Source organism: Rhodotorula toruloides (genome assembly GCF_000320785.1).
Source record: "Rhodotorula toruloides NP11 unplaced genomic scaffold Scaffold15, whole genome shotgun sequence".
NCBI classification, from domain to species: Eukaryota; Fungi; Basidiomycota; class Microbotryomycetes; order Sporidiobolales; family Sporidiobolaceae; genus Rhodotorula; species Rhodotorula toruloides.
Genome location: NW_015622975.1, coordinates 451,481 through 463,945, shown reverse-complemented (window position 1 = coordinate 463,945; position 12,465 = coordinate 451,481). Strand labels below are relative to the sequence as shown.

Below are 12,465 nucleotides of genomic sequence, written 5' to 3'. Positions count from 1 at the left end.
CGCAAGGGTCTGTCTCCCTCCTGACGTCGCTAGCCACGCCAGATGCTTGGAGTTGGCTTGTCGCGCTTGGATAGCTACCTGTCCGCCGTTCTGCGTCACCCGCTTTCAGCCTATAACCTTACTCCTCGACTTCTGCCCGCCCTCACTTTCTCATCAGTCGCTCGTTCGTCTGATTCAGCAAAGCGGCCAGGACCCTCGAGCAGCACGCCCGTACCTCTAAAGGATCGTACCAAGCGCCTGCGGGATATGCCGACCCACTTCCTCGCCCTCCCTCTCACGAATACCCCTCGAGTCGTCTCTCAACTCGCCGACACCCTCCCTTTGCTCCGGAATGCACTCCCGCCTGACGTTCCACTCCAAGCTATGCGACCTATTGGGACGATACATCTTACGCTCGGCGCGCTGCACCTCCAGAACGACGAGCAGCTCGAGCGCGCGAAGCGGTGGCTCCAGGAGGAGGTTGATGTCGAGGAGATGCTCAGGCGGGCGGGCGAAGCGGCGCGAGTGCGTCGAGAGGAGGAGCATATGCGCGACGACAAGGCTGATGCCGTCTCACTCGAACCCCTCGTCGTCGACCTCCGCTCCCTCAAATCGATGAAGCATCAACCCGCTCGCTCGGCCGCCATCCTCTACCTCTCGCCTTCCGACCCGACAAATCGCCTTCAAGCGTTTGCTCAAGCGCTGCACGACGCTGCGGTCGACGCCGGCCTCATGCGGAAGCCAGACCCGACTAGGAGGGAAGTTCTCTTGCACGCAACCATCGTCAACACGCGCTACTCGAGCTCTGGGCATCGCCCGACGCGGTACGACTTCTCGTCGGTCATCTCGCGCTTCGAGGAGGCTGTCTGGGCGACGGGCGTGCCCATCAACGGCGTTGCGCTCTGCAAGATGGGCGCAAAGCCGACGGAAGACGGCGATGCGGAGTACGAAGTCGTCGCGTGGCGCTCTCCCGGCGTAGGCAACTAGGCATGGAGCGGTATGCTGGGGCTCCGGGCTCAAGGTGAAGTTGGTGCTGGAGAGCGGGCGCTTGTCGGACTCGAATACGGACCTTGTTGTAACACGCTGCTTTCGCCAATCTACTTCGCTGCCCTTGACCCTTTCCTTTGCGACAGCGTTTGCTTTCCACGTGCATGAACAGCTCAACGAGGTGGCAGCTCCGCTTACCAGAAGAGAAACATCAGCTTGCGAAGGTCGAGCCTTGAGAGCCCGTTCCTCGCCGTTTCTCGCGAGTGCTCGAAACGCGAATCCCGGCAAAGTATCGTCGTTCCAGACATGTATACAGACTATGGACGGCGGGATGGACCGACCGGTGGGAGGAAAGACGCGGGTGGTGGGCCGCCTTAGAAGGTGTGGCGGCCTCGTGTGTCGTATGGAAGGCAGAGAATCGCGAGCATACTCACGAACGCTGCACCACCAGAAAGGTAGAGCACCGATGGACTTCTGGGTGAGAAAATTGTCCCGGCCGCGATGGGCGCGACAGTAGACGAAAGGCGACCCAAAGTCGAGGCGATTCCCGAACCGGAGCCGCGGAAAGGCGCAGGGAATGCCTCGGGTGTGAAGGCGTAGAGGAGGGCGGCGTAGACTACGACCAAGCAAGAGTGTCGATATGAGAGAAGAGAAGGCGAGCATAAAACCTTAACTCACGCGACTGCGCCCAGTACTCGAGCAGGTTCATGCCGGTGTACGCGGCGAACGACGAGATGGTGGCGAAGAGGAAGAGGGAGGTTCCCATGAGCGCGGCGGCGAATGCCATCGCCCATTTGCGGCCGACCTTGGGAATCTCCATGAGCTGCAAGGCGAGGACGGTCAGTTTGCGACGAACTGAGGGCTGCGAAACGCGATAGACTTACGAAGGAACCCAGGATGGTGGCGGTAACACCCGGCAAGTAGACCTGTCGAGGAAAAGATCAGCCGGAAGGAAGGGAATGAGGCAAGGAAACGCTACGCACGACGACGTAGTTGCGGTAGGTCTCGTTGAGGCCGGCACTGGTGTCGATACCCTTCTGACGGAGGATGAGCGGGAGGTAACCGCCGGCGATCGAGAAGGACCAGAAGAGCGACATCTGCGGATGACGGAGGTCAGCGACTTCCTCGCGTCGAGTGATTCGAAACGAAACGCACGTAGGCGATCCAGAGAGTGACAGAGACCCAGATCATGCGCTTGGTGGCGAAGAAGCCCTTGAGGTGGGCGAACTGGCCAACAGCCTGCTTGACGCGAATCTTGGCCATCTCGCCGGTCGTAAACTGGCGCGGACCCGACGAGAGCGGCTCGTCCGAGGTGATCGACTCGCGCTCAGAGTACTCCTTGTCGAGAAGGCGGAAGTCGTCAATCGTGAGCTGAGGCTGGGGCTGGCGGTTGAAGGCGGCAATCTTGTAGAGGACGTCGATAGCCTCCTCGTCCTTGCCCTTTGCAAGGAGGAACTTCGGCCTACGAGCAGCGAGTCAGCGCGATTCGAAGGGCTGATGAGCGGAAAGTGGAACGCACGACTCGTAGAACGTAAACAGGACGAAACGAAGGAAGAAAATCCCTGTTCGCGCAAGTCGGGTCAGCTTTTGCAGGACGGGCGAGATCTGAGACAGCTTACCGAGCGTGATGCAGCCCAATACAATCATCGTGTACCTCCAGCCCATGTTAGAGGACTTGGTGCAGCAAGGGCGCTCGGGGAAGCTGCACGCCTTGTACGAGGTGTCGCACGAGTACCGCGGGACGAGGCCCCACGAGACGAGCGAGGCGACGACGACGCCGAGAGGCTGGAAGGTCGAAAGGGCGCAGAGGAGGAAGCGGCGGTTGGTCGGGAGGAATTCGAGGGTGATGGTCGCGTCGATGGGCTGCAAGTCCGACCAATGTCAGTGACGCTCCTCATTCCGAGTACCGCTCTTTATGCAAGAACGAGTGACTCCTCCGCAAAGGAAAGAGGACTCACGATGTTGCCGCCAACTCCGAGACCGATCATCGAGGCAAAGAAGCAGAGGGCGCCAAAGTTGCTAGGCGAGGCGAAGAGAAGACCGAAGACCGACGAGATGAGGCACTGCAGCGCGGAGAGCGTCAGCTGCCTGAGGCAGCGCAAAAGGGGCGGAGCGCGACGAACCGTCATGTTGAACGCCCAGCGCCGGCCGATGATGTCGACGGCGAGACCCCAGAAAAGAGCACCAACGGTCATACCTGCGAAGCACTGGGAGTGAGCGCGAGGCGAAGGAACAAGGGAAAGGAGGAAGCTGACCGGCAGAGAAGGCGGTCGAGAGGTCACCAATCCGGTTGTTGGGGACACCAAGCTCCTGCGACCGATGCGCAAGTCAGTACATCGCTCATAAAAGATGAGTGCGTCGCAACGGCGAAAGCGCAACGCACCTGCTGAAGAGCACCCGAGACGAGGCCAAAGGCCTGCGCCCAGCAAAGGTCGAGGAAGTAGCCGAAGCCGCAGAGCTGAATGAGTACGAGCGTTAGGAGCTGTCTAGAGCCGTTGAACTGGCGAAGAGAGACTTGCGAAGAAGATGCACCACTGCGAAAGGGTGGCGAAGGATGTCAATACTGGCTCACGCGCTATCGACACGGCACGAACGCACCTGGTAGCGTCCGAGCTTCCAGAAAGAGGCGCGGTTCTGTAGAGAGGAAGCGACTGTCAGTTCCTCCGCTTCGATCGAGAAGGTCGAGCGAAAGAAGCGGACCATGATATCCATCTCGCGGTTGATCTGGAGGCATTCGAGGTGGGTCAGCTCCTACCTCGTTGTCGTTGAGTTGCGAGAGACGAATCGACGCACGAGAACCCTGTACGAGACGAGCTAGGTCAGCGTTTGCGAGACGAGGTGGGGAAGACGAGTCGAGGACGCACGACTTCTTCTCGTACAGCGTGAGCTGCTGGTAGGTCAAGCTGCCGACGAGCTCCTCGTCGCTGACCTTGAGGTTGTCGAGCTGTTCCGCCTCGGAACGTGAAAGCTTGAGGTCCGCATCGAAGGAAGGCGCGATGGGACTGTCGTGCAAAGCCGTGTCCTTCTGGAGCGGAGTGAGGGTGGGTTCGACAGGCATCGTGGCTGTCGAGACGGGAGCGACGAAAGCAGGTGAAATGAAGAGAAAGAGGAAGAGAGAGAGAGGACGGAGAAGCGGACGAGGTTTCTTGGAAAGGGTTGAGTGCTCTCTTCCCTTGCGAGGCGATCGCGATGCGCGAAATCCAGCTTGTTCCGGTTGTGCATTCATTTGTCCTGAGCTGTGTCCGCAGCTGCCCAGCCAGCAAAGCAGCCACAGCGATCCCTGCCTGCCAGCGGGGAGACGTCGCCGGCGAGTCCGTCTCGAGGGCTGATGGGCAGAAACCGGGGAAGCAGGATCCGGGAACGGCGGACACGAGTCCAATCGTTCGTACAGCGAGCCTCCTCGAGGATCGCGGAGCCCGGTCGGGTCAGGGCGGGAGAGGTAAATCGCGGCTAAGGCGAGATCCTGCGAGCTCGCTCCAAGGGTGACCCTTCCCACCGTCTCAACGACGCCTTCCACGACACAGATCAGCACCGCCGACAGCTTCGACACAGCAGATCTCCGCCGTGGTGGTCGTGAGGCGGCGAGCGACGTTGTGAGAGCGCGAGGAGGACGAGCTTTTCTGTCGGCCGGCACACACCCGACTCGGGGCACTTGCGAAAATTGCTTGTCTCATCAAATCGCCGTAGAACCGCCGCCGCACGTCGTCGGATGCACCTGCTGCAAGCCAAGGGGCGAGGATCGAGCATGCGGGAGAGTGTGAAGTGCGAGGAGGACAGCGGCATTCTCGCGATTCGCAGCTCAGGCAGCATTCATCGAGGCAGCGGCGGGCACGACTTGGTTGTGTATTTCACACGGAGTGTATGTATCAGGCGAGGAGCGCCGCTGACGAGCGAGCATCTAGAATTTGTTTGCGGAAGACGGAGCGGAGGGCAAGGTGGTCGCTTAGAGCTTGCCGCCGTTCTTGGTGTTGACGAGAACGTAGCTGCGTGTGTAAAGAACACCGTCAGAAGGAGGTGCGAGACGAGAAGGGAGAAGAGACGAGAGAACGCACCGGTAGCGAGCCTTCGAGGCGTGCATGTCCGGGACGGCCTGGTTGACGTCCTGTTTTGAGTGCAGGGCGTGCATCAGCAACTGATAGCTCAAGAGCGCCTTGTGGAGCGCGGGAGAAGGGAAGGGGAGCGCTCACCTCCATGGGGCGCTTCTCGATCCACGACTTGATGTTCTGCTTCGCCGCAAGCTCGAGCATCTCCTTGATAGTCGAGGGCGATCCGATAGCCGAGCCGCCGAGATGGACATTCTGCCAACCAGAGTGTCAGTACGGCGCTGAGGAGCGAGGGCAGGGGAAGGGTAGCTCGACTCACGCCCATGATGAACGGGAACGCGGGGAGGTCCTTCGCGACGGGCTTCTCCGGCGCGCCGACGAGGATGAGGTTTCCGCCGGGACGGAGGAGCGAGAGGTAGCCCATGAGGGGCATCGAGGTGTCGTTGGTCGTGCAGATGATGAGGTCGAGCGAGCGCTTGTACGGCGCAAAGTCGTCGTCGCTGCCCGAGTGGGTCGCGATGAAGCGGGTCGCGCCCATCTGTTTGCGAGAGTGTCAGCATTTGCCGTTGAAAGCAGCAGGAGCGAGGCAGACGCACCTTCTCAGCGTCGGCCTTCTTGCTCTCGCTGTGCGAGATGGCGGTAACGTTCGCGCCGAGCGCCTTGGCGAAGAGGAGACCAAAGTGGCTGCGTACGTGGTACATCAGCTCAACTCAAAGCGAGCAAGGGCGATCTCAACGCACCCAAGTCCGCCGATTCCGACGATTCCGACGTCCTTCGCCGTCTTTCCCGCTCCGTACTGCACGAGCGGCGAGTAGACGGTCACGCCGCCGCAGAGCATAGGCGCAGCGATCGCGTGGTCGAGGCCATCCGGGATCTTGACGACGAAGTGGCCGGGGGCGCGGTGGTAGTCGGCGTATCCGCCGTACGACTTGGCGCCTTTGCCGGGGCCTTCGCGGAAGTACTTGCCGTTGTAAGTGCTGTGGAGCGGGAGGTAGGTGGGGAGAGCGCGATGAAAGGAGGGAAGAGCGGAGGGAGAGGAGGAGGATTGAGAAAGGAAGGGAGAGGAAGTGATCAACTCTTCACTCTCGATGCGCAACGCCTCGCCCTGTCTCCTCGGACAGCGCGAGGAGAGAACGAAGGACGTACCCGACCTGTCCGACGTCGCAGTACTGCTCGCGGTTGTTCTGCGCAACATACAAGGTCCATCAGCTCCTTCTCACCCTCCCGAGCGCTCGCTCCTCTTCTTCGCCTGCTCCTAAGCGAGCGAACCAAGACGCACCTTGCACTGCCCGCACTCAAGGCACGAATCGTTCTGCGCTCCGACGCCCACAATGTCACCGACCTTGACGTGCGAAACCTTTGAACCGACGCGGACGGCTTCGCCGAGGATCTCGTGGCCGACGACTTGCGGGTAGTCGACTGAGCCCCAGCCTGTGCGAAAGGGGAGCGTGAGCGGGGGAAGGAGGAAGGAGAGAAGGCTGGGCGAGCGGAGTCCGGAGAGGAGCGATGGGACGTACCGCCCGACGCAGTGTGCAAGTCCGAAGCGCAAATCTGCATCCCACCGAACCAACAATCAGTCCTCGATGCTCAGCGATTCGAGCGAAAGTCAGGCATACACCACAGTACATGATCTTGATATCGACGTCGTCGTCGGCGAAAGCCTTTGGCTCGTACTCCTGCCAGACGAATTTGCCCTGGATCGAGTCGGTGCCGAGGGCGCACCAGCCGTGGAACTTGGCGGGGACTTGGGAGGAGGACATGATTGTTCGCGGAGGTGTTTGCGGAGGTGTTTGAGCGGGTTGGCTGGGCTGCTTCGAGGTGTAGGTGTGTGCGAGACGCTTCGTCGAGTGAGTGGGACGAAGCAGAAGAGAGAGAGAGAGAAGGGGCAGAGTGGAGGAGGCCCTCTTGCCCTCCTTCCTCCGCCCGACCCCGTCCTTATCCTCCTCCCTCGCGAGATTCGCACCATACACACTCCTTATCCCTCGCCAGTAAGCAATAGCAACGAGTTGCCTCTTCCGGGTTGTTGCCCGGACTTTTGCGTGCGATGGATGACGGAGTGCTGGAGAGTGGAGGGTGGAGGTCGGGCAGATCGCGTCCGAGCAACAACGAACGTTGACGAGGAGAAGAGCACAAGATGGGCGTGCTGGTGTACCGAGGTCAGAGCGCGGCAGCGAGCAAGCGCGTGTCGAAGCAAGCGAGTCGAGCGCAGACGATCCACCGAAGCTAAACCCGCCGTTCTTGCGAAGGTCCTCCCTCTCCTCCTCCCCTCTCGCCCCAACCCCAACCGCTCATTGCACCTCAAGCAAGCCAACATGTACAATGCGAGCGGGCTCAGAGTACCGCCGGAGCGTGAACGGGGATGCGGAAGAACGGTTTGCCTTGCGAGTTTTTGGGCAGGCGGCCGGCGCGGATGTTGACCTGCTCGCACACGCCAGGCTCATCAGTACGCTGCTCTTGTAGCGGAGAGAGAGTAGGAGGGGAAGGCGCACCTGAAGCGACTGGTGCAACAACCTCGGTTCCTGCAACTGCTTGTCCCTCTCCTCCCTCAGCTTTACAAACTCCTCCTTCCCCGTGCCCTCCTTAAAGTGCTTATTCAGTTCCCTCTGTTCCTTCACCGTCGCAGAACAGCGGTTCCCGTCTTCGAAGGAAGGGGAGGAGGGGTAGTTGTGGCCGCTGAAGAGGCGGAAGTGAGATGGGAGGGAGAGCAGGCGCTGAGAGGAGGTGTAGAGGCGAGAGGCCGAGCCGGCGGGGAAGTCGACGCGGGCGGAACCGATGGCGGGCTGCGAGTGAGGGCGCGAGCGAGCGAGGGTTAGTGAGAGCGAAGGGGAGGAGAGCGAAAGGAACGCACGAGGAGGACCGAGTCACCCGTGTAGACGTATTCGCCCCAGACGTATCCGCCCGAGCACTCGGTGTGCCCAGGGAGGTGCCACACCTGTCCCTTGCACTCACCAACCGTAATCTCGTCCCCCTCGTCGTAGACCTCGTCGAACACGCCCTCGAGTTCGCTCATCGGCACGTCGTACAAGTTGGCAAAGTGCGCCTGAGTCGCGCGGATCCCGCGGTGGATGCCGATGGGAATGCGAGGGCCGCCTTCAGGCGAGAGACGGAGTTGGAGGTACGCCGCCGCCGTGAGATGGTCCGCGTGGGCATGCGTCTCGAGGATCCTCTCAACCGTGATTCCCTCGCGCTCGACGAACGCGACAAGTCCGTCGGCCGACTCGGTCGAGACGGTGTTGGTCTGCGGGTCAAAGTCGAGGACCGAGTCGATGATGGCTGCGCGGCGGGTGGCAGGGTCGACGACGAGGTAAGTCCAGGTCGAGGTGCGTGTGTCCCAGAAGACGTGGGTGAGCGGGGTCGAGGGGAGTGCGGTCGGCGAGGGAGTGTGGGTGCGGAAGGGGGTGAGGGGGTTGGCCGTCGTTGCGGTGGTGGATGCTGTGCGAGTGGCCATGGCGTGCGAGGTGGTCGTGCGAGTGTGAGTGCGTGCGAGGTGTGTCGAGGTCGAGGCGAGCCGGGTGTGGGTGGGGAAGACGGAGCGGGACGAGGGTGAGCAGCGTGCGATGTGCGAGCAGCAGGAGCGGGCGATGTGAGCGGGCAGGCGCATGCGTAGCGTGTGAGTGCGAGCTTGTGAATGAACAACGACAAGAGCGAGAGAGAGCGAGTGGACGACGCAGGTGTGTCTGTTCCCGAGCAGGATGACCACTCGCAAGTCGAGCAGATTCCCGAGGACAGGCGTGCATTCCATAGTGATAGCAATTAGTATTCAGTCCAATAGCCGCATCGCAGCCACTCATACTCATACCCGAGCCCCTGCTCCTCCTCGACCCCGCTCTCTCGCTCCATCGCTCACACGCACTCCACCTCACAGTCGAGATGCTCGCCGCCGCCACTCGTCCCGCCGTGCTCCTGCGCACTCCCGCACCAGCCCGCCCCTTCGCCCGCTTCGCCTCGACCCACCAGCACAAGGTCGTGATTGTCGGCGGAGGCACAGCAGGCGTCTCGGTCGCCGCACAGCTCGAGCGCGCCTTTGCTGCAGAGGGCCGCGCACTCAAAGAGGGCGACATTGCCATCGTCGAGCCTGCACAGACTCACCACTGTGCGTCCTCTCTCGAATCTTCATCAGCCAAAGTGGCGTGCTCGACGCGTTTCGGAGCGAGCAGAACTGATTCGGATCTCGCGCGCGCCACAGACCAGCCAGGATGGACTCTCGTGTGCGTCCCAGCCTTCCTCCTTGCGTTCCGATATCCTACTCGACGAGCTGACCCTCCCCCGGGACGCAGTGGAGCAGGCCTCCAACCGCTCTCGCTCATGCACAAGCCCATGAACGAGGTCATCCCGCAAGGTGTAAAGCGATACGAGACGGCTGTCGAGACGTTCCAGCCGGACCAGAACCAGGTCACCACCTCGGACGACTCGAAGATCAAGTGCGTTCCTTGCCCATCCCTTCCTTCTCCGTGAATCAGGAGCTGATAGTAATGTCGCAATTGGTACGCAGGTACGACTTCCTCGTCGTCGCGCCCGGTCTCAAAATCGACTTTGACGCGGTCAAAGGACTCCGCGAAGGGCTCGAGGACCCTTCGGGACCCGTCTCGTCCATCTACTCGGTCGACTCGTGCGAGAAGGTCTGGAGGAACATTCAGGGATTCAAGGAGGGCAGGGCGGTGAGTTCGCGCCTTTGTCGAGAGACGAAGAGAGAGGTACTGATTCGGATGGCGCGGGCAGATCTTCACCCAGCCGGCGGGAATCATTAAGTGCGCTGGTGCGCCGCAGAAGGTGCGTTTTCGCTCTCTCACGCCCTCTGCGTCTACCTGAGCTGACCTCTCCGCTCGCGCGCGGAATCGACCTTCTCAGATCCTCTGGATGGTCCGTCCAAACCCCTTACACGCTCATCTTCGCTTTCGACGTACTGACGAGCTCGATCCGCACGCAGGCCGAGTCGCAGTGGCGCAAGGATGGCGTGAGGGAGCAAATCGAGCCTGTCTTCGCTACCGGTACACCCAGTCCGTCCCTCTCCTCCTCCCCTCTCTCTCCCTCTCCACTAACCCCCTCCCCTCCCTCGCACAGCCATGTTCGGCGTCCCGAAATACTCCGCCGCGCTCGAAAAGATCCGCCAACAACGCTCCGTCACCGGACTCTTCAACCACAACCTCGTCGAGATCGACAACAAGCGCAAGGTGGCGACGTTTGCGACGCCCGAGGGGGGAAAGAAGGAGGAGGAGTTTGGGTTCTTGCATGTTGTGCCGCCCCAACGCGCGCCGGATTTCGTCAAGAGTTCGCCGTTGGGTGCGTGGGCGCTTCTTGCTCGAGTCTGCTCAGTACTCGTTAGATCGGGTCGTAGCTGACTCGAAGGCCTGTGTCAACGCAGCTGACGCCGCCGGCTGGGTCTCGGTCGACCCCGCGACCACCCAACACACGAAATTCTCCAACATCTTTTCGCTCGGCGACGCCTCGTCGATGCCCAACTCGAAGACCGCAGCAGCCATCACTGCCCAAGCCCCCGTGCTCGTCGACAACCTCCGCGCCGCGCACGACGGGAAGGAGTTGGTCGCCAAGTATGATGGGTATGCGAGTTGCCCGTTGTTGACGGGTCATGACGAGTTGATGTGCGTGCCCGCCCTCCCCTCCCTCCTTGTCTCTCTGCAAGCTGACATCGAGGGTTTGGGCTCGCAGGCTCGCCGAGTTCAAGTACGGCGGCATCCCCAAAGAGACTTTCGCCCCCATCCTCGGATCCCAAGACGTCCCGAACCGCTTCTACTACCACCTCAAGAAGGACTTTTTCCCTCGTGTTTACTGGTCTGCGTTGGTCAAGGTGCGTCTTTCTCCTTCCCCTTTTACCCGCTCCGCTCGAGCGAGTAGAGCGCTGATGATGGGTTTGAAAACAGGGCGTCTGGTTCGGTACCCGCGGACCGTTCAGGCCTGTCGACTACATGTACCAGCCTTCCTCCGCCTGAAGGCCTCGCACCAAAAAGCGACTCGCAAGGTCGCGCGTAGATTGCCTTTCCTCCTCTCCCTTCGGTACACCCTTGTCGTTCTCTCCCATCTCATTCGCTCGCGCCCTCGCTCGCATGTTACACGCGCTTTGTGTCATAGATTACAGTTCATCACTCGCATTGAGACGGAGCGAAGATGCGAGAGAACGCAGAAGATGGTGCGGGTGAGAGCCGAGAGAGTGGGCCTGCCTACTCCTCATCGTCCTGCTCCTCCTCCTGTTCGCCGCCCTCGCTGTCGTCCTCGTCGTGTGCCTCTTGCTCGTCCTCCTCATCCTCCATCTCCTCCTGAACTCGCTGCGTCCTCTTAGCCGGCTTGACCCCCTTCCCGCCTGCCCGCTTCGCCTGCTTCCGCGCCTTCTGAGGCTTCTTCGGCTTCTCCGGCCTCTCCGGCTTTGGCGGCTCCGCTTCTCCCTTCGCCTTTGCCCTCTTTGCCGCCTTCTTCCAGATCTTGAGGTCCGCCTCGTACTGCTCAACCGCCACCTTCCACGGAGCCTCCCGCGTCCGCCGCTCCTCCCTCGCCGCCACGATATCCCTGATCTCCTCCTCCAACATCGGCCCGGCGTAAACGAGGACCGCATAGCCAATTTGCAGACCGTTGTTCTCCCTCAAGCTGCGCTCAATCGCAGCGCGCTGAGCGGGCTTGGGCGCACGCCTGCGTGTCTCCCAGGCGTCGTACAGGGTCGAGCTGGTCGGGTCGAGCTGGACGAAGACATTCTCAAAGAGGCCTTTCGAGTACTTGTCCTCGTTGCCATGGAGGTACTCCATGAAGACGTCGATGACCTCCGTTTGTAAGGCGGCCTCTGCACCGAGGCTGTCGAACTCGCCCTCGTTCGCCAGGCCAAGTTCGCTTCCGAGCGTGGTATCCCGGACGCGAAGCCTGTGTTCTGCGACATCCTGCAACGCCGCAAGACTCGGCTTATCGTCTACCTCCTCAGCCTTCGCGACGAGAGCCGCGCAATCCTCCTCCTCGACAACTTCGCGCTTGACGCGACTCGACAGTCGGGCGAAGCAGAGGGCGTCGTGAGGTTCGTGGACCGGCCCGAGCTAGTATTGCTGGATGCAGCAGACAGGCTAGGACGCATCGAGCGCGAACGATGCCGCTTGGGGATCCTGCGAGCGATGAAGATGTGGGGACGAGGTGAGGAGACGGCGACAACGATGGATAGCGGCTGCGGCGTACTCGACGCAATCAAACACTAGCTTGGACCCAGGCTTAGCCATTTCTTAGCAGATTTAGCGAGCTGAGCGATGTCGTCCTCCTCGAAGAGTTGCGGCGAGCTGGTTGCTCTCCTCGACACTGCTCTCCTCGCGCGACGAGCCTCCTGAAGCGATTATGCGGCTTGAGCACGCTCACACGCCTCCTATACCACGCGGCACCCTCGGCAGACGCTCCGCACGGCCTCCTCTGCCCTTCCTCGCCCTTCTCATTCTCCAGAGTTTCGCCAGATCCCGCGACCTCGGGGACTGAG

General features: G+C 61.2%; 6 protein-coding genes across 6 annotated transcripts; 2 read left to right on the top strand and 4 right to left on the bottom strand.

Annotated features, from left to right (window-relative positions):
• Positions 1–42: 42 nt before the first annotated feature.
• On the top strand, positions 43–966 carry RHTO_01924 (uncharacterized protein; the record flags this gene model as incomplete). Its single annotated transcript, XM_016415603.1, has 1 exon — positions 43–966. One exon carries the CDS (start codon positions 43–45, stop codon positions 964–966), a length of 924 nt encoding a protein of 307 aa, XP_016272577.1.
• Positions 967–1,340: 374 nt separating this feature from the next.
• Positions 1,341–4,024, bottom strand: RHTO_01923 (MFS transporter, sugar transporter; the record flags this gene model as incomplete). The annotated part of the gene is made up of 15 exons (XM_016415602.1): positions 1,341–1,582; positions 1,645–1,789; positions 1,851–1,892; positions 1,950–2,063; positions 2,122–2,428; positions 2,486–2,528; positions 2,586–2,829; positions 2,925–3,029; positions 3,090–3,163; positions 3,222–3,276; positions 3,350–3,424; positions 3,565–3,600; positions 3,667–3,690; positions 3,760–3,766; positions 3,831–4,024. The coding sequence occupies 15 exons, from the start codon at positions 4,022–4,024 to the stop codon at positions 1,341–1,343; spliced, it is 1,707 nt and encodes a 568-aa protein (XP_016272576.1).
• Positions 4,025–4,909: 885 nt separating this feature from the next.
• Positions 4,910–6,769, bottom strand: RHTO_01922 (alcohol dehydrogenase (NADP+); the record flags this gene model as incomplete). The annotated part of the gene is made up of 10 exons (XM_016415601.1): positions 4,910–4,949; positions 5,019–5,068; positions 5,154–5,264; positions 5,329–5,547; positions 5,606–5,693; positions 5,750–5,986; positions 6,156–6,193; positions 6,289–6,440; positions 6,527–6,560; positions 6,626–6,769. The coding sequence occupies 10 exons, from the start codon at positions 6,767–6,769 to the stop codon at positions 4,910–4,912; spliced, it is 1,113 nt and encodes a 370-aa protein (XP_016272575.1).
• A 571-nt stretch (positions 6,770–7,340) lies between these two features.
• Positions 7,341–8,610, bottom strand: RHTO_01921 (metallo-beta-lactamase domain containing protein; the record flags this gene model as incomplete). Its single annotated transcript, XM_016415600.1, has 3 exons — positions 7,341–7,427; positions 7,499–7,789; positions 7,858–8,610. 3 exons carry the CDS (start codon positions 8,608–8,610, stop codon positions 7,341–7,343), a joined length of 1,131 nt encoding a protein of 376 aa, XP_016272574.1.
• Positions 8,611–8,879: 269 nt separating this feature from the next.
• On the top strand, positions 8,880–10,957 carry RHTO_01920 (sulfide:quinone oxidoreductase, mitochondrial precursor; the record flags this gene model as incomplete). The annotated part of the gene is made up of 11 exons (XM_016415599.1): positions 8,880–9,102; positions 9,196–9,217; positions 9,287–9,430; positions 9,502–9,667; positions 9,729–9,779; positions 9,858–9,869; positions 9,937–10,006; positions 10,071–10,289; positions 10,372–10,609; positions 10,677–10,815; positions 10,889–10,957. The coding sequence occupies 11 exons, from the start codon at positions 8,880–8,882 to the stop codon at positions 10,955–10,957; spliced, it is 1,353 nt and encodes a 450-aa protein (XP_016272573.1).
• Positions 10,958–11,185: 228 nt separating this feature from the next.
• On the bottom strand, positions 11,186–12,217 carry RHTO_01919 (uncharacterized protein; the record flags this gene model as incomplete). Its single annotated transcript, XM_016415598.1, has 3 exons — positions 11,186–11,873; positions 11,972–12,106; positions 12,177–12,217. 3 exons carry the CDS (start codon positions 12,215–12,217, stop codon positions 11,186–11,188), a joined length of 864 nt encoding a protein of 287 aa, XP_016272572.1.
• Between the last annotated feature and the right edge of the window lie 248 nt (positions 12,218–12,465).